A 24,371-nucleotide genomic window follows, 5' to 3' on the forward strand; every position below is an offset into this window, starting at 1 on the left:
TTTTTCTTCAAGTGCCTCCTTATTGTGCATCTTGAAACAGCCACACCACTGGTTTCACTGAGTCTTGTATTTCAGCAGATGTTATTTGTGGGTTTTTCTTTGAATCCCGAACAATTTTCCTGGCAGTTGTGGCCAAAATATATGTGGTTTGGTTTTTACAGAGCCCCTGATTTTCCATTTGTTAATCACAGTTTGAACACTGCTAACTGGCATTATCAATTCCTTAGATATCTTTTTATATCCCTTTCCTGTTTTATACAGTTCAACTATTTGTTTCCGTAGAGCCGTTTACAATTCTTTTGCTTTCTACATGACTTACAATCCAGAAATATCAGTGGCTGGATGAAACATGCAAGAGTCTGTCTGGATCCCAGAAACTCACTCAGCTTTAATGCGCACACACTGATTACAAGCAAACAGGTCACAGGTGAGGATGTTACCTTTATTAGCCATTCAAACCCCTTTGTGTCAACTTCTGTGCATGCTATCAGGCCAAAATCACCAGGGTATGTGAACGTTTGTTCAGGGTCATTTGTATGTTTTTGGTTGTCATTTTAATTTAAAAAGAGAAAACACAGTAGTTTGACAATAAATGGTTTCACCCAACTACTAACCATGAGTGGAAAAAAAGAGTTTGTGTTATTATTCATATTCTCTGAAAAAAGGCCAAGAAAGCAAAAAAAAAAAAAATCTGTTGAGATATGTAAACTTTTGGACACAACTGTATGGCTAAAGTTCCTGTGAAGAATCTATTTAGTGTATGGAGCTGCGTTGTTCCAGTGCCCCACAGTGTGTACTTCTCCATCACACCAGGTATTGGCTGATTGGTGGGGTTACTGGGTGTGAGACCCCCACTGTTCAGATATTGATAACCAATCTGAAGTATGGTCCTTATCTTTAGTATCTTAATCCCGTTTAATATGTGTCAGGGATGAGCCTTTGCTATAATTGCATTAAGTCCAGATAATCTTCCCTGATCTAATCATATGATTATCATTGGTTTGTCTTTTCTCCTAAACAGTTACCACAACTTATTAGGCTTCATTCAGACATCTATTTTTCGAGTCGATGTTCTATTGGTGTTTTTCTTGGGTAGAAAACATAACTACTATAGTTAGATATAGGAAAAGAAGTCCAGCGCAGTCCTCAGGATGTAGACTTTAAAATCATCAATATTTATTTGTGAAATCCAATAAAAGCCATAAAGTATAAAGCGGTCCGCAAAAAATACAGGGGGTACAGATATAGAGACCCCACAGAACCACGCGTTTCGACACATAGTCTTACTCATGTTCAAGTGAGGAAAGAATGTCGGTTTCCTAAATGGTGTGGCACACACCCTCCATAATTGCATACACATGTGAGTTACCTACATGGGTTCCATATACATAGTAAATGGTTGCAATGCGGTTTTGTAAATAAAATCAAGAAGAAGTGAAAAGGAAAAATAATAGTGATTTAAAATAATAATAAAATCACTTGTTGCTAAACATGTATATCTTAATATTCTATACGTGCATTAGTTGTATATTCTGTATCAATATTCTATATGACATATTTATAAATTTAGGAATACAATCACAACATCCATAATATAGTCATTAGTGTAGGAAGACTTTATAAAATCCAATAGATGCACGTTTAATCTGATCCTGATTCCCATTTTAAATATATATATCAATATATGATCATCAATAGTGGAGGATTATTTTTATTCATTATCGGCAAACAATATTTTGTCTAAATAGGTGGTTTTCCCATTTTATTAATAATATGCACTTTTAATTTTAATCTATCTTTTTATAAAGTTGTTTTAAGTTTTATATAAAAAAAAAGAAAACATTTTTGCAATATCACATTTAATCCTAGGTTAGGGTTCATATTAATATAAATTCATACAAGATCTGTCTAATGAGCTGCACTGAAATTATAAGTTTAAATATCTATCCCCTATTTTAATTAAAATTGTCATGTCATAATTTCACAAATATGCATGCATTTTTTCATAAACTACACTATGAAATTTATATAAGACAACATAAGTTTAATAATCTTTCCCCTATTTTATCAAAACCAATATGGTCATATCATAAATGTTACCATATATTCATCAATTTATTTGGGGAAGGAATCCTGGAAGTGTAGTATATAAAAAATGTGTCATAGTGGTTCACATATAGTGCCAATATTAATTATGTTGTAGGTCGCTGTGTAGATCTACAAATCCACATAGATCTCAAAGGGTAGATTTAATTTTCATTTAACAATAGCTTTTAATCACATAAGCTCTAAGAGTGTAGCCTTCCATCCACCCGAATGGAATAATTATCCTACCAGGTGAATAAAAAAAACTCCATCACTTGCAAATGGAAGCGCAGTAAGGGATGTCCGCAGCTGCATGAATTAATAGTGCAGGATGAGATCCTGACGATTATTCATAACAAACGGTATTCTTGTCTCCAGGGTATGGATCCAGTATATTTCTCTATTAAGGAGTTTCCTCCTATAATCTCCTCCCCGTGTAGGTCTATAAACTTTTTCTATACCTAAGAATTTAAAGCTGCGGACATCACCTCCATGCACTGACTGGAAGTGTCTGGACGCAGCTGAGATAGAGACAGCCTGGAAATTAATCGCATCTGAAAGATGCCGTCTTATTCTAGTTTTAAGAGGTCCTGTTGTACATCCCATATACTGGAGATGACAAGTAGTGCATATGATAAGGTAGACAACATGATCTGTATTGCAATTAATACATTCCTTAATATTAAACTCTTTGCAGTTTTTATTTGATTGGAAGGTGCGACATTTTAATGCATGATTACAGGCTTTGCATTTAGTGGCTCCACATCTAAAAAATCCCCTTAGATCTAACCAGCAACCACTATTATGTTTATTATTTTTAGTACTAGTAAAACAGCTGGGAGATAGGAGATTACCAAGTGTAGGTGCTTTACTCGCCATATATCCTATTCCTTCTTGTATTACATTTTTTAATTTTGGATCCTCATTTAACATAGGTAGATTTTTTTTTATAATGTTAATAATCTGTGGAAACTGGTTATTATAATTTGTTACAAAGCTAATATTGTTATGATGGTTCGTCTTTTCTCCTAAACAGGTATCACAACTTATTAGGCTTCATTCAGACGTCTATTTTTCGAGTCAATGTTCTATTGGTGTTTTTCTTGGATAGAAAACATAACTACTATAGTTAGAGGCTCTTCACATGTGAAGGTTTTTCTGCTGATTGTCTGAAACAAATCTGGTTCATGAAAAAGCAAACATATGCTGATTGGATATTATCAGAGGGCTGTCAATTTTTTACTTTTTAACAGCTGCAGGATTGCTAATAGACCTTTAGGCCATGTGTCCACGCTGCGGAAAATGCTTTCTCGCGGAAAAGCCGCGGATTTTCCGAAAATCTGCAGCAGCGGCACTTCCAAGTCATTTCAATGGCATTTTGGAAATGCTGTGTCCATGCTGCAGATTTTTCCGCGGCGGATTTGCCGCGGATTTTGATCCGGAAAAATCTGCAGCATGTCAATTATTGTTGTGGATTTTGATCCGGATTTTGGCTATAGAATGGGGAAAAAAAAAAATCCGCGGCAAATCCGCGGCAAAAAAAGGTGCGGATTTGCCGTGAAAGTTGCGGATTTTCATGCAGAAAAATCCGCAGCAACATTCTACCGTGGACACATAGCCTTAAGGTGGCTTTACACACTGCAACATCGCAAACAACTTCGCTGTAATGTCACCGGTTTTGTGACGTAATAGCGACCTCTCCCCAACGACATTGCAGTGTGTGAAACACATCAGCGACCTGGCCCCTGCTGTGAAGTTGCTGATCGCTACAAATCGTTCAGGACCATTCTTTGGTCCTTTGTTTCCCGCTGTGCAGCATGATCGCTAGAAAGTCTCAGTGTGTAAAGGGGACTTTACAGCGACTTCGTTAGCGACTTCCCTTTCAAAAAGCTGCTTTACAACATCCCCAATGACTAGCTAGGTCATTCTGCAGGTCCAGATCGCTGTTGCGTCGTTGGCCAGGTCTGCCTGTTTGACAGCTCACCAGCGACTCACCAGAGACTTTGTAGCGATGCCAGCCAGGTTGGGATCGCTGGTGGGATCGCTGAAAGTCTCAGTGTGTAAAGGGGCCTTTAGGAAATGACTGTGTGGACTTTTCAACATCAGTGTAATCAACTTTCACAAGATAATGAAGCTGTGGGGGAGGGGCACAAACTGCCAGACACAGCCAGACTTCCCAAAGAGAAGAGAAGCATGGTTTATTACCACGTTTACCTTCTCGATCTCTTTATACACAGCGCTTAAAGGGAACCTGTCAGGTGTTATATGCACCCAGAACCATGAGCAGTTCTGGGTGCATACTGCTAATCCTTGCCTAACCGTTCCTATATACACTACATTAGATAGATCTTTTATTGTATGCTAATGAGCAAGGGGACTAGTCCCCTGGGTGTTGCTTCCCTTGCCAATTGGCTCCATTAGCATGTTACTATGCCCCTGTGGGTGTACTAACATGCTAATGAATGTGCAGCGTCACAGGATGATCTCACTCACCTCTCCACTGGCGTCACGTCCAATGCTGGTTTTCGGCTCAGTGCGCATGACCCCGGAGTTATGGTCATGCACACTACTTCAGTTTGAGGCCAGGACGTGTACACCCAGCTTCATAGTGCGCATGACCCAAACTCTGGGATCATGTGCACTGAGCCGAAATTCCCCGTTGGATGCAATGGCTGCGGAGAGGTGAGTGAGATCAACCTGTGACGCTGCGTATCATTATCATGTTAGCACACCCACAGGGACGTACCAACATGCTAATGGAGCCGACTGGCAAGGGGAACTAACGCCCAGGGGACTAGTCCCCACGCTCATTAGCATACGATAAAAAATCTTTAGAAATACTTTTTCTAAAGATCTCTTTATCTATGTGAGTGTATACAGGGAGTTAGGCAGGAATTAGTAATATGCAACCAGAACTGCTCGTGGTTCTGGGTCTATATTGGACCTGACAGGTTCCCTTTAACGAACACTGTATACAGATTGGGAAACTATCGCCCTGCTTTCACCTCCAAATCCAGTGAACATATGATCCCAGACATCTCTCCCAGACGTCTATAGGCTGAAATTCTACTGTAGACTGTAGCTGGGGCTAGTATACCAGCTCCAGTTATGACAGAAATCAGTAAAAAAAACAATGCATAGATGTGTTAAAATGTCCTCCCCAAAGGACTTTTAACATCTTAAGGGTTGCACAGTGTATAAAATAAAATAAAAGAATATAGTAGCGAAAATAAAATATAAACAGCATAAATAAAAAAAAATAAACTAAAAAATAAACACTGCCAGTCCAAATCGTTGTTTCCAGCCCTGCCCCATCAAAAAAATAATACGTCCAAAATAAAAAAAAAATATTTATATGGAAAGGGGAACACAATTTAAATTGCTTTTAGTGGTTCTTTGTGGTAGTAAATAAAAAAGGGAAAAATATTTTTTCTATACATTTTCCCCCAATGTTAGCAAATAAAAGAGATAATATAAAAATAGCATTAAAATTCAGCCCCTTACCTAATGAAAAAACAGGCAGAATTTATTTAAATACCAGAATGAGAAAAAATTATAGAACAGTGAAAAGATTAATCAATCTAAGGATTGAACCGTAAGGGTTCATTCCTCCACTGCCTGGATGAAGAGACTGCTGACAAATGAACTCAGAAACTCATGAAGATTAGAATTAAATGCGGTTTATCAATGAGTTTCAAAGTATCACACTTCTTCTTTAGGACAAACCACTAATCTTCACTGTAAATACGAGCTTTTAAAGGGGTATTCCCAGCGCTTTTTTTGTAAAAAAAATATTTGCCGGTATGCATCTCTGAGGCAAGGAGCGGGGGGGGTGCCGAGACTGAGGCGGAAGGGGGGTCTGTCAACCGGCGGCCGAGATCGAGGAGCGGGGAAAGGGTGCTGTCGGGCGGCCGGGAGATCCTGTGCACGGTCTACCTGTTGAGGCACTGGGCAGCGGAAAACGGCAGTCCCCATACAGCTCCACATCTGTTCGGGGTCTTTTGCGCGCACCGACCGAGAAATAGTGCGTTATTTTATCCATCTAAGACAAGTTTGACGAAACAAAACTCAATGAACCCTGTTCCCTCCATTCTCCATCCCCCTGATCTCTCCATCCTCCACCCCCCTCGTCTTTCAATTCTCCCTACCCCTGATCTCACTCTATCCCCCCTGCATCCTTCTTCCCCCTGCACAGCCTGCCGCCCTCTGCACCCCTCTCTCACATACCCTGCACTCTTCCATCTTCTCCAGCTTCTTTCCCGCTGGGCAAAACTCCATGGCTCCACCCACCCGAGTCACATGTACATGACATCATCGCAGGTCCTGCAGCTCTAGTAGCTGCTCTGCTTGTGCCTCCGCTCCACACATGGCTAATTTGTATAGTTTACAAATTAGCCATGTGGACAGAGCCAGAGGTGCTGTCCCTCAGCGCTCTTCAGATTTTCCGGTACACCGTACCGGCACGTACCGCCGCAACAAAGCACTGGGTATTCCTATATCTTTTATTTTTTGCATATACACAGGGTATGGCATAAATGTTTAGATTGTGAGCCCCAATGGGAACAGTGTTCCTGATATATGTAAAGCGCTGCGGAATATGTTAGCGCTATATAAAAATAAAGATTTATTTTATTTTTTTATTTTATGTATAGTAAATGCAGGTTCCAATCTTTAGGACTTTCAGCATTCCAGAGAATGGACTGCACTGTGCTTTGCTTTCAGTGGAGAGGTGATTGAAATTCTTATTTAAATTAATTGGAAATCCCACCACCTTACCACTGACAGCAGCGCACATTGGTGGGATCCACATCTACTATACATTTATGACATGGCCTGCGGATATACAATAAATATACAAGATGAAAATTGTCATGGTTGTCTCTCGCAGTTGACAGATTTGTGACGGTTATGTGATCCGAGCTTCACATATACTTGTGAGGTATTTGCTTCCTGTTGGCGCAGCAAGGGTTAATGTCTTTTTCGTTGCCGCTCTCTCCTAACTAGTTGATCTCAGACAGTTTGAGTCCACTCCCCTCCTCTTTAAATAGCCACATGATCTATCACTTGATGCCGGCAATAGATTACCTCTATTCTGAGAGAGGAAGGCTCTAGTGATGGCTGAAAATTCTGCTATTCGAGCTGTGTCACCTGTAGTTTGGGGTTGGGCTGCAACAGTTTGTCGTATATCCTTTTTGTCTATATCCCCCTGTCCATTTACCTTCCCTTAGTGTTGTATTATTATAGTGGTGGGACTAGCGCTCTCGCCGGCCTTCTCATTCGCCATGGTGAATTTAGAGCAAGTGTGGGTTTAGGCATGTGATCGGCTATGGGGTGAAAGAATACATATAGAAATGGTAAGGAATGCAGGAGGTCTTCCAGCTCCACTCTCATTCGCGCCAGGACCCAGCATTGTATCATGTAACCTGTGTGTTGCAGCGCTTGCCAGGGATTCCCTTGTCCCTGGCGGCATCCCGATAGTCATACCGTGACAGAAATATACAAGAATTACATGTATAGGTATACTGTATGTGCTAAAACAGTACCCGAGAGAAGATAGTGATGCTGCAATCTCTCTTAATATACGCTACACGATAATACAATCCATTAACACTTGTAATAAACATTATAATAATATAACAATTTAAAATAACATGAAAATAAAATATTAATAAAAAAGTACTTTTTTTTATAAAAACAGAAATTGAATAAATTCCAGATTAGAATGGAGGAGAGGAAGGAAAGCTGCTTTTTCTGTGATCTATTTCTGAAGTGTGAAAATAACAAAGCCTCACTTAAAATAGGATGTGTGAAGTCACTTCTTCATGAGAATATCTCCATCCATATGGTATAAATCCACACACAGGACTCCATGCTGTGTACAGGAGCCTTAACTGTAAGGAAATCTTCAGCATGTCGATATGGTTGCAGATTAGCACTAAACATGGAGACAGTCCTGCACTCGAAGTGTAAAACATAAATATAGACATAACATAGTAATAACACTTCATTTTGTCAATCTTGAGCCTCACAGCAGAAGGTGCAACTACAATTTGTATTAGCTGAGAAATAGTGGGCTTTATGCCGATTACACTAATCACTAAGCAGGATCTGGTTAGGAAGGCGTATTAGTGCCTATAAGTACCACGTCCAGCTCATTAGGCTGTGTTATCCACTAAGCAGGTTACCCCTTACGAAAGACAAAATGTAATTGTTATAATATCATGTTCCTAATCTACATAATACACCAAACAAAAATATATATGCAACACTTTTGTTTTCTTTCCCATTTTTCATGAACTGAACTTTAAGAGAACCTATCATCAGGATCAAGCAACACAAACTAAAGGACTGGGCATAAAGGCGCTGATCTGCTGATTTAATCGGTAGCTTCAGTGTAGAAGTCCGCTGCCTGGTTATTCTTTAATCACTGTTAAACATTTTGGTGCAATGAGCTGTTCGTCCATCAGGGCGGGACTGTCTGGCAGGACTGTTGGTAGGGTCTACATCTTTGCCACAGCCCCTCAGCTGCCTTTGGTGTAAGTATCTTCATGCTGTTTAAAATTCCATGCCAGTGCCCACCACAGCCTTAGGCCCCCTTCACACGTCAGTGATTCTGGTACGTATGTGCTTTTTTTATACGTACCAGAATCACTGACATACGCAGACCCATTATAATCAATGGGTCTGCTTACACATCAGTGATTTTTCACTGAACGTGTCTCCGTGCAGCGTACACGCGTATCCGTGATTCTGCACGGAGACAAGTCAGTTTTTTTCTGGCATCACTGATGACCCACGGACCACACTATGAGAACATGACTAAGACCTGAAGCGTCGAAACGCATTGTTCTGCCATCTTTCTGACATCTATTATGGTATCTGCTGGATTTTTATTACCTTATTTTCAATAAAAAAGGATTTTTAACTTATTCCTGGTGCTGGAAACCTTTTTTTTTCCTATGGTGTGATCCGTGTGTGATCTGTGAAACACGTACCAGAAAAACACTGACATATAAAATAATAAACATTTTCCCCTCACCTTTCCAGCGATTCGCTGTGCAGCCTCTGCTCTCTGCAGCTCCTGCCCGGCTCATAAATATTCATGAAAGCAGGAACAGCCGACTCGGAAGTAGCTGCAGAGAGCGGTGGGCGGACGCTGCAGGGCCGAGGAGTTCAGCACCATGGACAGCAGGAGCGAAGGCAAGTGAGTATTGTCCATTTGCAATCATGGATCACAGATCACGGATTGCACATGGACAACCCACGTGTGCCGTGAATCACGGGACATGGAGGGACATGTGCATGTTTTACACGTCAGTGAAGAACGTCAGTGAAGAACGTCAGTGTTTTTCACTGACGTGTGAAGGGGGCCTTAGGCAGCGCTTGCGTGGATTGCTCTGATTGCAGGCTTCAGTGAAATGGTGCCTTTGTCAGCGCATGCACATATTAAACTCCCAGCAGGTTTCAGTAAAATGGCGCCCAAGCAGCGCATGCGCAAATTGAGATCTAGGATTGTCATTAAGCTAAGATCTCAATCTGCGCATTCACCACCATGGTGCCATTTTCCTGATGCCTGCTGGGAGGTTAGTGTGTGCATGCAACCAGAACAATCTGTGCAAGTGCCACTCATGACATAGCACTGGGGCAGAATTTAGATAATTACACCTGGGCGGCCATGGCAGAGATGAAGACCCTACCCACAGTCCCACTCCAATGCACAAACAGCACATTGCTTTAAAATTTATAACAGTGCTAAAAGAAAAACCAGGCTGCGGATTTCTGCAGTGAAGGTACCTTTTAAATCAGCAGAACAGCACCTTTATGCCCAGAGCTTTAGTTGATCATGCCTGATCCCGATGACTAATTCTCTTTAAAGATCTAAGACTAATTTTGTACACAAAAGCCCTTTTTCTCTCACATATTCACAGGTTTGTCTGAAATAGTGTTAGGGAGCACTTCTCCTTTGCAGAGAAATGCCACACCTGTGAGGTGTATGGATTATCAAGAATGTGATTAGACAGCATGATAATTGAACAGGTGTGCCTAAAGGCCGCTTTACACGCTGCGATAGCATTACCGATATCGCTAGCGTGCGTACTCGCCCCCATCGTTTGTGCGACACGGGCAAATTGCTGCCTGTGGTGCACAAAATCGCTCGGACCCGTCACACTACTTACCTGCCTAGCGAAGTCGCTGTGACCGGCGAACTGCCTCCTTTCTAAGGGGCGGTTTGTTCGGCGTCACAGCGGTGTCACTAAGCAACCGCCCAATAGAAGCGGAGGGTCAGTGATGAGCGGGACATAACATCCCGCCCACCTCCTTCCTTCCTCATTGCCGGTGGAGGCAGGTAAGGAGATGTTCGTCGCTCCTGCGGTGTCACACACAGCGATGTGTGCTGCCGCAGGAACGACGAACAACATCGTACAAGCAGCAGCAACGATAATTGGGAATGGGGGCATGTCACCGATGAGCGATTTTGAACGTTTTTGCGACGATGTAAAATCACTCATAGGTGTCACACGCAACGACATCGCTTGAGCGATGTTATAGCGTGTAAAGCGGCCTTTAGGCTGGCCACAATAAAAGGTCACTCTAAAATGTGTAGTTTTTCAGTATTGGGTGAGTCTGGGGGGCGGTCAGAAAATTAGTCACTATCTGGTGTGACCACCAGTTGCCTCCCACAATGCAACACATCTCCTTCACATAGAGTTGATCAGGGTGTTCATTGTGGCCTGTAGAATGTTACTCCAGTACTCTTCAATGGCTGTCCGAAGTTACTGGATATTTGCAGGAATTTGATGATGCTGTCTTATACGCTACTACAGAGCATCCCAAATATGCTCAATGGGTGACATGTCATGTGATTATGCTGGCCATGCAAGAATTGGGATGTTTTCAGCTTCCAGGAATTGTATACAGATCCTTGTAACATAGGGCCGTGCGTTATCATGCTGCAACATGAGCTGATGGTCGTGGATGAATGACACAACAATGGGCCTCAGGATCTCATCATGGTATCTCTATGCATTCAAAATGGCATCAATAAAATGCACCTGTGTTCACTGTTCATAACAGATGCCTGCCCATACCATAACCCCAACACCATCATGGGCCACTCGATTCAAAAGCAAACCGCTCATATGCCCTGTACAGTGAAAATTAGGAGTGAAGTCAGTGAAGCAAACATCTCTCCAGCATGCTAGATGCCATTGAGTGTGAGCATTTGCCCACTCAAGCCGGTTATAATGATAATCAGCAGTAAGGTGGAGACCCCAATGCCAAGCAGCAGATGAGCTTCACTGAGGCAGTTCCGGACAGTTTGTGCAGAAATTCTTTGGTTACGCACCGATTACTTGCAGTAGCTGTCCAGGTGGCTGGTCTCAGATGATCTTGGTGGTGAAGATGCTGGATGTTGAGAGCCTAGGCCGGTGTGGTTACACATGGCATGCAGTGGTGAGGCCGGTTGGATGTACTGCCAAATTTTGCGGCTGCGGTGAAGGGAGGTGTGGTGGTGGTGGAGCGGGTCATCGACGGCATGAGCAGGCTGTAGCAGTGCCTACAGTGACCATGTGGGCCCGCTCATTATCTCTTTTCATATGCACTTTTCATATGCACTGCATCCCGACAACCATCATCTCAGGCGAGGGCTGCGCGCATAATTAACAGCCGGCCCGCGTGATTATCCCTGGTGTTGAGAGCGGTGCGCACAGCGATGACGTCATTGCTATGCGCACGACTCCACACAGGTCAACGGCGCTGCTGCTGGCACAGACAGGAAGACGAGAAATACTGCGTGGAGTGAGGAAAGGTGAGTATAAACGTTTATTTTTTGTGTGCCACAGGAAACGGTCCATAAATCAGGATGGGGGTATATAGCAGGATGGGGACACATATCAGGATGTGGCATATACGGTACCTGGATGTGGGCACATACAAAGATGAGTGACAAATATATACAAGGATGGGGATCATATACAAGGCAGGAAGATCATTACCAGGATGGGATACCTTAGTAGAGAAATTGGGGACATTACCCCCATAACAATGTCAGCAGCAGATCCTCGCCCCATAACAGTGTGTCATGACCACATTTTTTGCTTAAAATTTTATTTTCCTATTTTCTTACTCTAAAAAAAGGGTGCGTCTTATGGTCCGGTGCGTCTTATAGTCCGAAAAATACAGTAAATCTCATTCCTACACATAGAAGATAGGAAACTATGAGTAGCCATAAATGGTACATTCTCTAAATGGGCTATAGTCAGCAGTGGGGTGCCGCAGGGATCTGTGCTAGGACCGATTCTTTTTAATCTCTTTATTAATGACCTTGTGGATGGGATTGATAGTAAAGTGTCAGGCACTTTGCACACTACGACATCGCAGTTGCGATGTCGGTGGGGTCAAATTGAAAGTGATGCACATCCGGCGTCACTGGCGATATCGTAGTGTGTAAAGCCTTTTTGATACGATTAACGAGCACAAAATCGTCGTAATCGTATCATCGGTGTAGCATCAGTCATTTCCATAATTTGGAAATGACCGATGTTAAGATGTTGTTCCTAGTTCCAGCGGCATCACACATCGCTGTATGTGAAGCCGCAGGAGCGAGGAACATCTCCTACCTGCGTCCACCGGCTATGCGGAAGGAAGGAGGTGGGCGGGATGTTTACGTCCCGCTCATCTCCGCCCCTCCACTTCTATTGGCCGCCCGCCGTGTGATGTCGCTATGACGCCGCACGACCCACCCCCTTAATAAGGAGGCGGGTTGCCGGACAGAGCGACGTCGCAGGGCAGGTGAGTGCATGTGAAGCTGGCGTAGCGATAATGTTCGCTACGCCAGCTATCACCATGATATCGCAGCTGCGACGGGGGGGGGGGGGACTATCGCGCTTGGCATCGCAAGCATCGCCTTGCGATGTCGTAGTGTGCAAAGTGCCCCTCAGTCTTTGCTGATGACACCAAACTATGTAGGATATTAAAAATTAACCTTGATAGCACAATATTACAAAAAGATCTGGATAAGATGTCAGAATGGGCAGATACTTGGCAAATGAGTTTTAATGTTGATAAATGTAAAGTAATGCACCTAGGACAAAGTAATCCTATAGCTGTGTATACATTAAATGGAAGTAAACTTGGGACTAGAGAACAGGAGAAGGACTTGGGTATTCTCATTACAAATAAGCTGAGCAACAGTACGCAATGTCAAGCAGCAGCTGCTAAAGCAAACAAGATTTTAGGGTGTATAAAAAGAGAGATTAGATCCTGTGATCACAACGTATTGTTAGTCCTCTATAAATCACTTGTAAGGCCACATTTGGAATATGGGATCCAGTTGTGGGCTCCACATTTTAAAAAGGACATTCAGAAGTTAGAGTCAGTTCAAAGGCGGGTAACTAAATTACTACAGGGAATGGAAGGCCTCCCATATGATGAGAGGTTGAAAAAGTTAGATATGTTTAGCTTAGAAAAAAGACGTCTCAGAGGAGATCTCATTTATTTGTATAAATACATATGTGGTCAATATAAAGGACTGGCACATGACTTATTTCTTCCAAAGACAATACTAAGGACCAGGGGGCACTCGGTGCGAGTGGAAGAAAAGCGATTCCGACAGCTAAAGAGGAAAGGGTTCTTTACAGTTAGAGCAGTCAGACTGTGGAATGCCCTACCACAAGAGGTAGTAATGGCAGATACTATAACAGCTTTTAAAAAAGGGCTTGATGATTTCCTCAGTACACACAACATTGTTGGTTATAAATGACTTAGTGACCAGATGTAGAACTGGTGGAGGACGGTTGAACTAGATGGCCCTAGGTCTTTTTTCAACCTAAGTAACTATGTAACTATGTAACGTAATCCTAATCCAGTATGAAACATTATGGGTCTGTACAAAGTTGGGGTTAAACCTCATCGCTAATCAACAATATAACAAGTCAATCGATGCTTGTTAGAGATCCTTTTACACAGGATGATGCAAAGCCCTTTCCCACCATGTGCTTGCACTTTCTTTTTCTTCTGCCCATCTTCCCAGAGTCATAACTTTTCAATTTTTGCATCAACATAGCCATCAGAGGGCTTGTTATTTTGCAGGATGAGTTGTTTGTGGAGAATAAGGATGTCTGTATGTTACATTCTACAAAGGGAAGTAGTGGATAGACATGAGGGAACCCAAAGTTCAGGTTTGTACCAAACAGAGACTTTACAAAAAAAAACGGTGCTTTATGTATGATCACCACTCACGCTCGGTACTCAGCACAGTGCGAGCCGCTTACAGTGTTTAAACGGCACGCACTTGGGGTAACAATAGCGTGACATGACTAATCAGTGACTTCCATTGGGGTTCAGGTCAAGTTCGGGTCCAAAATGAACTTTATCTAAAGTCCCGCTGAACACACAGAACCTGAACTTCCAAGGATACGCTCATTTCTAGTACTGGATTGAACAAGTCATTATGGCAATCTAGGTAAAATAGAGGAGAAAAATGATTGATTGCAGGTCTGCCAGGGTAAAACTGTTTGAAAAGTAAGAAGTGAATTTTATAGACTTTCGCTGAACTAAGTAAAAATATCAAACAAATTCCATCATGTACAGTTTTTTCACAAACACTTAGGCTATGTGCGCACGTTGCGTAAATTCATGCAGTTACGCTGCGCTTTGCAGCGCAGCGTAACTGCATGCGTCCTGCGTCCCCTGCACAGTCTATGGAGATTGTGCAGGGGCCGTGCGCACGTGGCGTCTCAGAGCGCAGCGCTTCGGCTACTGCCGAAGCGCTGCGCAAAAAGAAGTGACATGTCACTTCTTTCCTGCGCTTTGCCGGCAGCTCCTGCTCTGTCTATGGCAGGAGCTGCAGGCAGAGCGCATGGAATCGGCGCTCACTACGGACATTTCTGCAGCGATCTAAAGCGCACATGTGCTCTTCAGATCGCTGCAGAAATATCTGCAGGGCTAGTACGCAACGTGCGCACATAGCCTTACACTGTAGGCTTTTTTTTGCACCAGACTTTGACCCCTTTGTGTGACCTTTGGTGGAAGATTTTGGTGCCAATAGATTGGTTAGAAACTTTTCACAGCTCAAATTAAATCATTTAGTCAAGAACTTGGCCCTTTCTAAACAGTCTGCAGATCTCCTATCGTCTAGACTGGAAAAAAGAACCTTCTAGATCCTGGTACCTATTTTTCATGGTGGAGAAGCAGATAAAAGCAATTACTTCCATACTTTTGTCAAGACCTGGGCTGATGCAAAAATGTAATATCGAACACAATGTGAGCGAATATCGGCATAACAGTAGTGTGTGTGTATATATATATATATATATATATATATATATATACATACATACTGCTCAAACAAATAAAGGGAGCACTAAAATACCATTGTGTTGTTTAAGTGTTCCCTTTATTTTTTTGTGCAATATACACAGTGCCTTGCGAAAGCATTCGGCTCCCTTGATTTTTTTTCAACCCTTTCCCACATTTCAGGCTTCAAACATATAGATAAAAATGTTCATTTTATGGTGAAGAATCAACAATAAGTGGGACACAATTATGAAGTTGATCGAAATGTATTGCTTATTTTAAACTTTTTTAAAAAATAAACTGAAAAGTGGGTTGTGCAATATTATTCGTCCCCTTTAAGTTAATACTTTGTAGTGCCACCTTTTGCTGCGATTACAGCTGCAAGTCGCTTGGGGTATGTCTCTAGCAGTTTTACACATCGAGAGACTGAAATTCTTGCCCATTCTTCCTTTGCAAACAGCTTGAGCTGAGTGAAGTTGGATGGAGAGCGTTTGTGAACAGCAGTTTTCAGCTCTTTCCACAGATTTTCGATTAGATTCAGGTCTGGACTTTGACTTGGCCATTCTAACACTGGTGACGTTTATTTGTGAGCCATTCCATTGTAGATTTTGCTTTATGTTTTGGATCATTGTCTTGTTGGAAGACAAATCTCCGTCCCAGTCTCAGGTCTTTAGCATACTCCAAAAGGTTTTCTTCAAGAATGGTCCTGTATTTGGCTCCATCCATCTTCCCATCAATTTTAACCATCTTCACTGTCCCTGCTGAAGAAAAGTAGGCCCAAACCATGATGCTGCCATCAGGGTGAAGAGCTGTGTTGCTTTTATGCCAAACATATCGTTTGGCATTGTGCCCAAAAAGTTCGATTTTGGTTTCATCTGCCCAAAGCACCTTCTTCCTACAAGATAAGGCAGAAAAGGGGTTAATGCTGCGCATCAGCCAAATGAAGACGTATAATGTTGATGAAGATGAGTATTCTTTTATTTCATAGGTCTACGCGTTTCAAGGTGACAACCTCTTCCTCAGGACCAATGCATCAACAACAAGTTGTTGTTGATGCATTGGTCCTGAGGAAGAGGTTGTCACCTTGAAACGCGTAGACCTATGAAATAAAAGAATACTCATCTTCATCAACATTATACGTCTTCATTTGGCTGATGCGCAGCATTAACCCCTTTTCTGCCTTATCTTGTATGCTCATCCACGTGGGGCTGCAGCAGACGCCATTATCTCATGCGCACTAGTGGTTGTGACTGTCACAACTGATCCAGGTGAGTGTATATTTTCCAGGTATACCCCACTGATCACTTTGGTGTTACACTATCAGCGCTCCTTATTTTCAGATCTACAAAGCACCTTCTTCCACATGTTTGGTGTGCCTCTCAGGTGGCTTGTGGCAAACTTTAAACCACACTTTTTATGGATATCTTTGAGAAATGGCTTTCTTCTTGCCACTCTTCCATAAAGGCCAGATTTGTGCAGTGTACGACTGATTGTTGTCCTATGGACAGACTCTCCCACCTCAGCTGTAGATCTCTGCAGTTCATCCAGAGTGATTATGGGCCTCTTGGCTGCATCTCTGATCAGTCTTCTCCTTGTCTGAGATGAAAGTTTTGAGGGACGGCCGGGTCTTGGTAGATTTGCAGTGGTATGATACTCCTTCCATTTCAATATGATCGCTTGCACAGTGCTACTTGATATGTTTAACGTTTTGGAAATCTTTTTGTAAACAAATCCAGCTTTAAACGTCTTCACAACAGTATCACGGACCTGCCTGTTGTGTTCCTTGGTCTTCATGATGCTCTCTGTGCTTTAAACAGAACACTGAGACTATCACAGAGCAGGTACATTTATACGGAGACTTGATTAGACACAGGTGGATTATATTTATCATCATCAGTCATTTAGGACAACATTGGATCATTCAGAGATCCTCAATGAACTTCTGGAGTGAATTTGCTGCACTGAAAGTAAAGGGGTCGAATAATTTTGCACGCCCCAATATTTTTAGTTTTTTGCTTTTTAAAAAAGTTTAAAATAAGCAATACATTTCGTTCAACTTCACAATTGTGATCCACTTGTTGATTCTTCACCATAACATTAAAATTTTTATCTTTATGTTTGAAGCCAGAAATGTGGGAGGAGGAGGAGGAGAAAGTTACTTTCAGATGCTATAAATGAGATACAATTCAAGGCAAATCGAATCTGCTTCGAATTTTACAAACAATTCCTATTCCTTTTTTTTTCTAATTGATTTTGCACAAACTTAGAAAATTAGTAGGAGGCTGGCTGTAATTTTTCTGGATTTAAAAGAGCCAGAGAGGGTTTAAAAAAGAAAATGTTATACTCCCTATTCCCTTTGACTGTCCTCCAATAAGTATTTCAGTTTTAAACCTTGGTCCCTGGCTACTTTTGGACAGGACTAGGCCCACGCCGTCACCTGGGATTCAGCATATGTCAGGGGCATGAGTTGTTCCCCATGTCATGTCACTAGTGTGCATCCCACCTAACCTGATGTTGTTAGGCCCACTGAACCGAAGACCCTTCTTTGGCTAAAGGACTAGAATGGAGACAAAAAGAACAACTGCGGCAGGACAGTTACAGAAAAGATCAAGGAGAGAGAAGTAAAGAGTGTTTCTTTTTTTTCATATCCCCCTTTCAAAATTTGATTTATGGAAATTAAATTTCTCCCCTGGATTGAGCAAAACTATCAAATTAGGTGCGCTCAAAACTTACAGACACCTTCAGTGGTGGTTTATTTACCCTAACAAATATAGAGATCAGGCATGTAAATGCAGTTTGCCTTATACTTCTCATTATCTTTTGAGGAGACAGACCTATATACGTTTGGGTGACTGTGTCCTAGTGTGTGTGTGTGTGTGTGTGTGTGTGTGTGTGTGTGTGTGTGTGTGTGTGTGTGTGTGTGTGTGTGTGTGTGTGGTGTGTGTGTGGGTGTGTGGGTGTGTGTGTGATTTTTACCTGTGAATAGAGATCAGCGCCCCCGTGGAAGTTCAGGTTCGGCGGGTTCTGGACCTGGACTTGACCTGACCTGCATTGGAACTTCAGTAAGGGGCAGTTCGGTTCTCTGCCCACAAACAGCCAGCAATAAATCGATCACATCCAGGGGAATGAGTGCGGGGTTTTTCAAATTTTTTTCCAACATACTACATCTGATAATGCTGAATTTACCTCCAGTGAGAGCCATTCAGAGAATGCAAGCAGCTCACACTGGACTAAGCATTGAGCGTACCTGTGCACAGTGGTTAGAATATGTAAAGCACCCGAACTTCGAACACTGTCTTTTCTTGTAAAGTTTGTCTTCGGTATTAACACCGAACCTTAAAGGGGTTGTCTAATACTTTTACATTGATGGCCTATCCTTAGGATAGGTCATTAATGTCTGATCGGCCGGGGTCCGACAGCCCGCACTCCCGCCGATCAGCTGTTCTCGTTTTCGACAGCGGCAGCAGTAGGCAGCCAGAAATGCTCAGTTCTGGCACTGCTCAGTCTTCGGGTAGTGGCTGTAACTGGGTACTGTACATCTGCCTCCTATTAATATCAGTAGGAGGCAGATGTGTAGTAGCCGCCCGCTATCAGAAGATGAAGCAGCTCTGAAACTAAGCATTTCCGTCTGCCTGCTGCAACCACCAGGAGCGAGATCAGCTTATCGGTGGGGGTGCAGGGTGTCAGACACCAGCCGATCAGACATTGATTACCTATCCTAAGAATAGGCCATCAATGCAAAAGTAGTGGACAATCCCTTTAAAGTTCAGGTCCGCTCATCTCAACCTAAGACCAACTTGAATCAATTACACTTAAATTAAGTTTGTTAATAATAAAAATCCTAATATTGTGTAAGTAGAAAGCAAATAAATTAATCCAGTTATGAATATTAGAATATAAACATTGTGCTAAGCTATATCATGTGTGCTCGGGAGATTACATGACGTCAGACATAGCATTCCCTAGAGATGAATGTAGGTCTGATACAGGAGCCGTCATCCATTCTGCCTCTCTCATGTCTAGTAAGCAGGTTTAAACGCCCGCTAATTAAAATGCGCTGGATATACAGCGGGAAACATATTGTTGCTTTTATCCGTTATTGACCCAAAGTCGTCTTAATACAAGATTAAACAAATCTCCACATGTCCAGTCTGCCCTACATCCACAGATTGGATTCTCGGCAGTGCCAACCTCTAGGATATGTTGACCTGTGTACATGTGCAGTAAATTATATTTGTGTATGTATATATTATACTTTTGTTGGTAAGATCACCGCTCGTAGAAGAGCACTTTTCAGTGCAATTTTGAGTGTTCATCTCAATGACGGTTTCACATAGGTTTGTAGAATAATACAGAGTAGAAGAAAGCATCCGGCATCGTGACAACCACATCCACAAAGAACAGGGATAGAAACCCCATAATCTGGAAGATCGCATTCACCATAACGTACACGACAGAGGGATATTTCAGCTAACTGATATCCTGAGATATACAAATAGTCCTACATTTTTACTGACGTAACTGAGCGTTCTTTGTTAATATAGCAGTGCTGGGATTGTAATCTCGCACGGCTATCCGGGATATTCGTTCCTACGGTTTTACATAGGACTGCGGGCAAAGTTGCTGCATTGTTCTAACTGAGTGAGTTTCTTCGATGCGTGAAATAAACAGTTAAATGACATATTCTGTTCTACTATGGTATGGCACTGATAGAAATCCCGATGGTAGTTCCATGCTCCATTACCTCTAGATTGATTAATTATAATGTAATAAATAGCTATCATGAAATGAAGCTTTGTGCTCACCTGTTCTCCAGCCCTGCAGAGACCCAGTCCTTGGAGCGCACAATTCCCACACCAATAATAGCTACAATGAAGCAGAACCTATTCTTTTCCATTGAGAAGCAGCAGATCTTGTCAGATCATGCACATTTGTTAATCTGGCGTAGCAGAATGAAAGAAATGACCTTCCAATCACATGTGACAGCAGTTTCGCCAATAGGAGGCAACAGAAGCCAGAAGTTCTCATCCTCATTAGTGCTCGCAGCTCGCCTGCATTTATTTAGCACTTTGATGTCACACGTCTCTAAGCTATTATCATCACAGACATCTTTAATTGGTTTTACCAACTTTACTGCAAAAGAAGAAACGTATGTATGTGCTGAAACGCAATCAGTGCAGCAAAAATGTTGTACATGTGATAGAAATCAGAGACGTATTATTATACATGGCAGACGCCAATGTCGCTCTACATGAGAAAACGTATTGTCAGCGAACTGTTAACGAATTGGAAATTCTGAATTTACATTCATGTTATGATTTCCTATTCCTTTTTTTCCCAAGATGTATAAAGCACATGACAGGATTACATCACCGTACTCCAACCACATATTTAGAGCCATGGAGAGGATTACATCCTTTATTCGTCTGAAAATTATGCACATGCTGCAGGAACAACTCATTCAGATGTATAGGACATTTCAGTTCCAGAAATTCCTGAAAAAAATCTGTTAATATACCTTAAAGCGTAGAATTGATCAGTCATTATCAAAATTCTCAACTCTGAGGTAAAATCTGTATTCAGTGAAGACGTTCCCATTACTAAAATAGCAGATGGCAGCTGGCGCTGATGCGATTCTATGAAGAAGGTGCAAAGCTCTGCCTATAGCTCCTCTTTTTGCCTCTATCTCCTCCCTCTGCCTCTAGCTCCTTCTGTCGTCATGGAACCTCATCAGTCCCATTACTGAGATAGGAGATGGCAGTTGTTTCTGATGAGATTCCATGATGGGAGGAGGGAGGAGCTATAGGCAGAGGGAGGAGCTATAGGCAGAGGGAGGAGCTATAGGCAGAGAGAGGAGCTAGAGGCATAGGGAGGAGCTAGAGGCAGAAAGATGAGCTAGAGACAGAGGGAGGAACTAGAGGCAGAGGGAGAGAAGCTAGAGGCAGAGACAAGCTAGAAACAGAGGGAGAAGCTAGAGGCAGAGGGAGGAAGTAGAGGCAGAGAGATATCTAGAGGCAGAGAGATATCTAGGGGCAGAGAGAGGAGTTAAGCGGGCTTTACACACAGCGACATTGCTAGCGATGTTGCTGGTGAAAGCATCCGCCCCCGTTGGTTGTGCGTCAAGCGCAAATCGCTGCCCGTGGCGCACAACATCGCTAACACCCAACACATGGACTTACCTGCCTAGCGACGTCGCTGTGGCCAGCGAACCGCCTCCTCTCTAAGGGGGCGGTTTGTGCGTCGTCACAACGGCGTCACTAAGCTGCTGCCCAATAGAAGCAGAGGGGCGGAGATGAGTGGCCTTAACATCCCGCCCACCTCCTTCCTTCCTCATTGGCGGCGGCCGCAGGTACAATGTAGTTCCTCGTTCCTGCGGTGTCACACATAGCGATGTGTGCTGCTGCAGGAACGACGAACAACCTGCGTCCTGCAACAGCAACGATAATCGGGACAACGATCTGGAACGACTGGACAACGATCAACGATTTGGTAAGTAATTTTGATCATTAACAGGTCGTTCCTGTGTTTCACATGCAATGACGTCGCTAACGAGGCCGGATGTGCGTCACGAATTCTGTGACCCCAACGACATCTCATTAGCGATGTTGTTCCGTGTAAAGCCCTCTTTAGAGGCAGAAAGAGGAGCTAGAGGCAGAAAAAGGAGCTAGAGGTAGAGGGAGTAGCTAGAGGCAGAAGGAGTAGCTGGAGGCAGAGAGAGAAGCTAGAAACAGAGGGAGAAGCTAGAGGCAGAGGGAGGACCTAAGGGTAGGGAGAGATATCTAGAGGCAGAGAGAGGAGCTAGAGACAGAGAGAGGAGCTAAAGGCAGAGAGAGAAGCTAGAGGCAGTGAGAGAAACTAGAGGCAGAGAGAGGAACTAGAGACAAAGAGAGGAGCTAGAGGCAGAAGGAGGAGCTAGACGCAGAGCTTCGCCCCCTCTTCCCTCTTCTGTCTACATAGAATCTTCTATCTCAGTAATGGCAAAGTCTTCCTTACAGATTTGACTTCCAAATTGAACATTTTTTGATAATGACTAATCAGTTCTGGCAGAGAAGAAGCCAATTTGTCTGATAAAATATATAACAAAGTTGTTCATTTTCATATGTACTATTGATTTATGAACTAGAAATTAAAATTACAATTATAACTTAAGGCTGTGTGCCCATGATGCGTTTTTGACATTGCGTATTTTTGCTGCATCAAAAACGCACCACCATACAGTTCCAGCAAAGTGGATGGGATTTATAGAAATATCCTACCCACTGTGCTGCATTTTTTACTCAGGATAAACTCCACTACGATGTGTTTTTCAAATCCACAGCATGTCAATATCTCCTGTGGTTACGCTGATTTGTCTGTGCAGCTATTTCCCATAGACTTGCATTAGATGTGGAAAACCCCAGGTAAAAAAAACGAACCAAAAATGCATGTAATCCACAGATAAGCATAATAATAATGTTTTCTCAAAGTTAAATACCAGGAAGTATAAAAACAAAGCAGCTTTATTTAACCCCTTAAGGACGAAGCCAGTTTTGTACTTAATGCCCAGGACATTTTTTGCAATTTTGACCAGTGTCACTTTATAAGGTTATAACTCTGGAACGCTTCAATGGATCCCGGTGATTCTGACATTGTTTTTTCGTGACATATTGGGCTTTATGTTAGAGGTAAATTTAGGATGATTTTTTTTCATTTTATTTGTGAAAAAATCTGAAATTTGACAAAAAAAATTAAAAATTTTGCAATTTTCAAACTTTTAATTTTTATGCCCATAATCCAGAGAGTTATGTCACACAAAATAGTTAATAAATAACATTTCCCACTTGTCTACTTTAGATCAGCGCAATTTTTGAAACAACATTTTTTGGGGTTAGGAAGTTAGAAGGGTTCAAAGTTCATCAGCAATTTCCCATTTTTTCAACAAAATTTACAAAACCAATTTTTTTAGGGACCACATCACATTTGAAGTGACTTTGAGAGGCCTAGGTGAAAGAAGAAGGGAATTTTGTTACTTACCGTAAATTCCTTTTCTTCTAGCTCCTATTGGGAGACCCAGACGATTGGTGTATAGCACTGCCTCCGGAGGCCACACAAAGCAATTACACTAAAAAGTGTAAGGCCCCTCCCCTTCTGGCTATACACCCCCAGTGGGATCACTGGCTCACCAGTTTTAGTGCAAAAGCAAGAAGGAGGAAAGCCAATAACTGGTTTAAACAAATTCACTCCGAAGTAACGTCGGAGAACTGAAAACCATTCAACATGAACAACATGTGTACCCGAAAAACAACCAAAAATCCCGAAGGACAACAGGGCGGGTGCTGGGTCTCCCAATAGGAGCTAGAAGAAAAGGAATTTACGGTAAGTAACAAAATTCCCTTCTTCTTCAGCGCTCCATTGGGAGACCCAGACGATTGGGACGTCCAAAAGCTGTCCCTGGGTGGGTAAAGAAATACCTCATGTTAGAGCTGCAAAGACAGCCCTCCCCTACGGGGAGGCAACTGCCGCCTGCAGGACTCTTCTACATAGGCTGGCGTCCGCCGAAGCATAGGTATGCACCTGATAATGTTTGGCGAAAGTGTGCAGACTCGACCAGGTAGCTGCCTGGCACACCTGTTGAGCCGTAGCCTGGTGTCGTAATGCCCAGGACGCACCCACGGCTCTGGTAGAATGGGCCTTCAGCCCTGATGGAACCGGAAGCCCCGCAGAACGGTAGGCTTCAAGAATTGGTTCTTTGATCCATCGAGCCAGGGTGGCTTTGGAAGCCTGCGACCCTTTGCGCTTACCAGCGACAAGGACAAAGAGTGCATCCGAGCGGCGCAGGGGCGCCGTGCGGGAAATGTAGATTCTGAGTGCTCTCACCAGATCCAACAAATGTAAATCCTTTTCATACCGATGAACTGCATGCGGATAAAAGGAAGGCAAGGAGATATCCTGATTAAGATGAAAAGAGGATACCACCTTAGGGAGAAACTCCTGAATGGGGCGCAGCACTA

At 42.7% G+C, this 24,371-nt stretch overlaps 1 protein-coding gene across 1 annotated transcript in view; it reads right to left on the bottom strand.

The window, feature by feature from the left end:
- The window catches only part of LOC142300970 (V-type proton ATPase subunit S1-like protein), a 91,445-nt gene extending 71,103 nt beyond the window's left edge, over positions 1-20,342 (bottom strand). The window contains exon 1 of the mRNA XM_075341994.1: positions 20,187-20,342. Within this exon, the coding sequence (XP_075198109.1) occupies positions 20,187-20,278 (92 nt within the window). The 5' untranslated portion in view covers positions 20,279-20,342. The remainder of the gene's footprint in view (positions 1-20,186) is intronic.
- Positions 20,343-24,371: the final 4,029 nt, after the last annotated feature.

Source organism: Anomaloglossus baeobatrachus, chromosome 1 (genome assembly GCF_048569485.1).
Source record: "Anomaloglossus baeobatrachus isolate aAnoBae1 chromosome 1, aAnoBae1.hap1, whole genome shotgun sequence".
NCBI lineage: Eukaryota > Metazoa > Chordata > Amphibia > Anura > Aromobatidae > Anomaloglossus > Anomaloglossus baeobatrachus.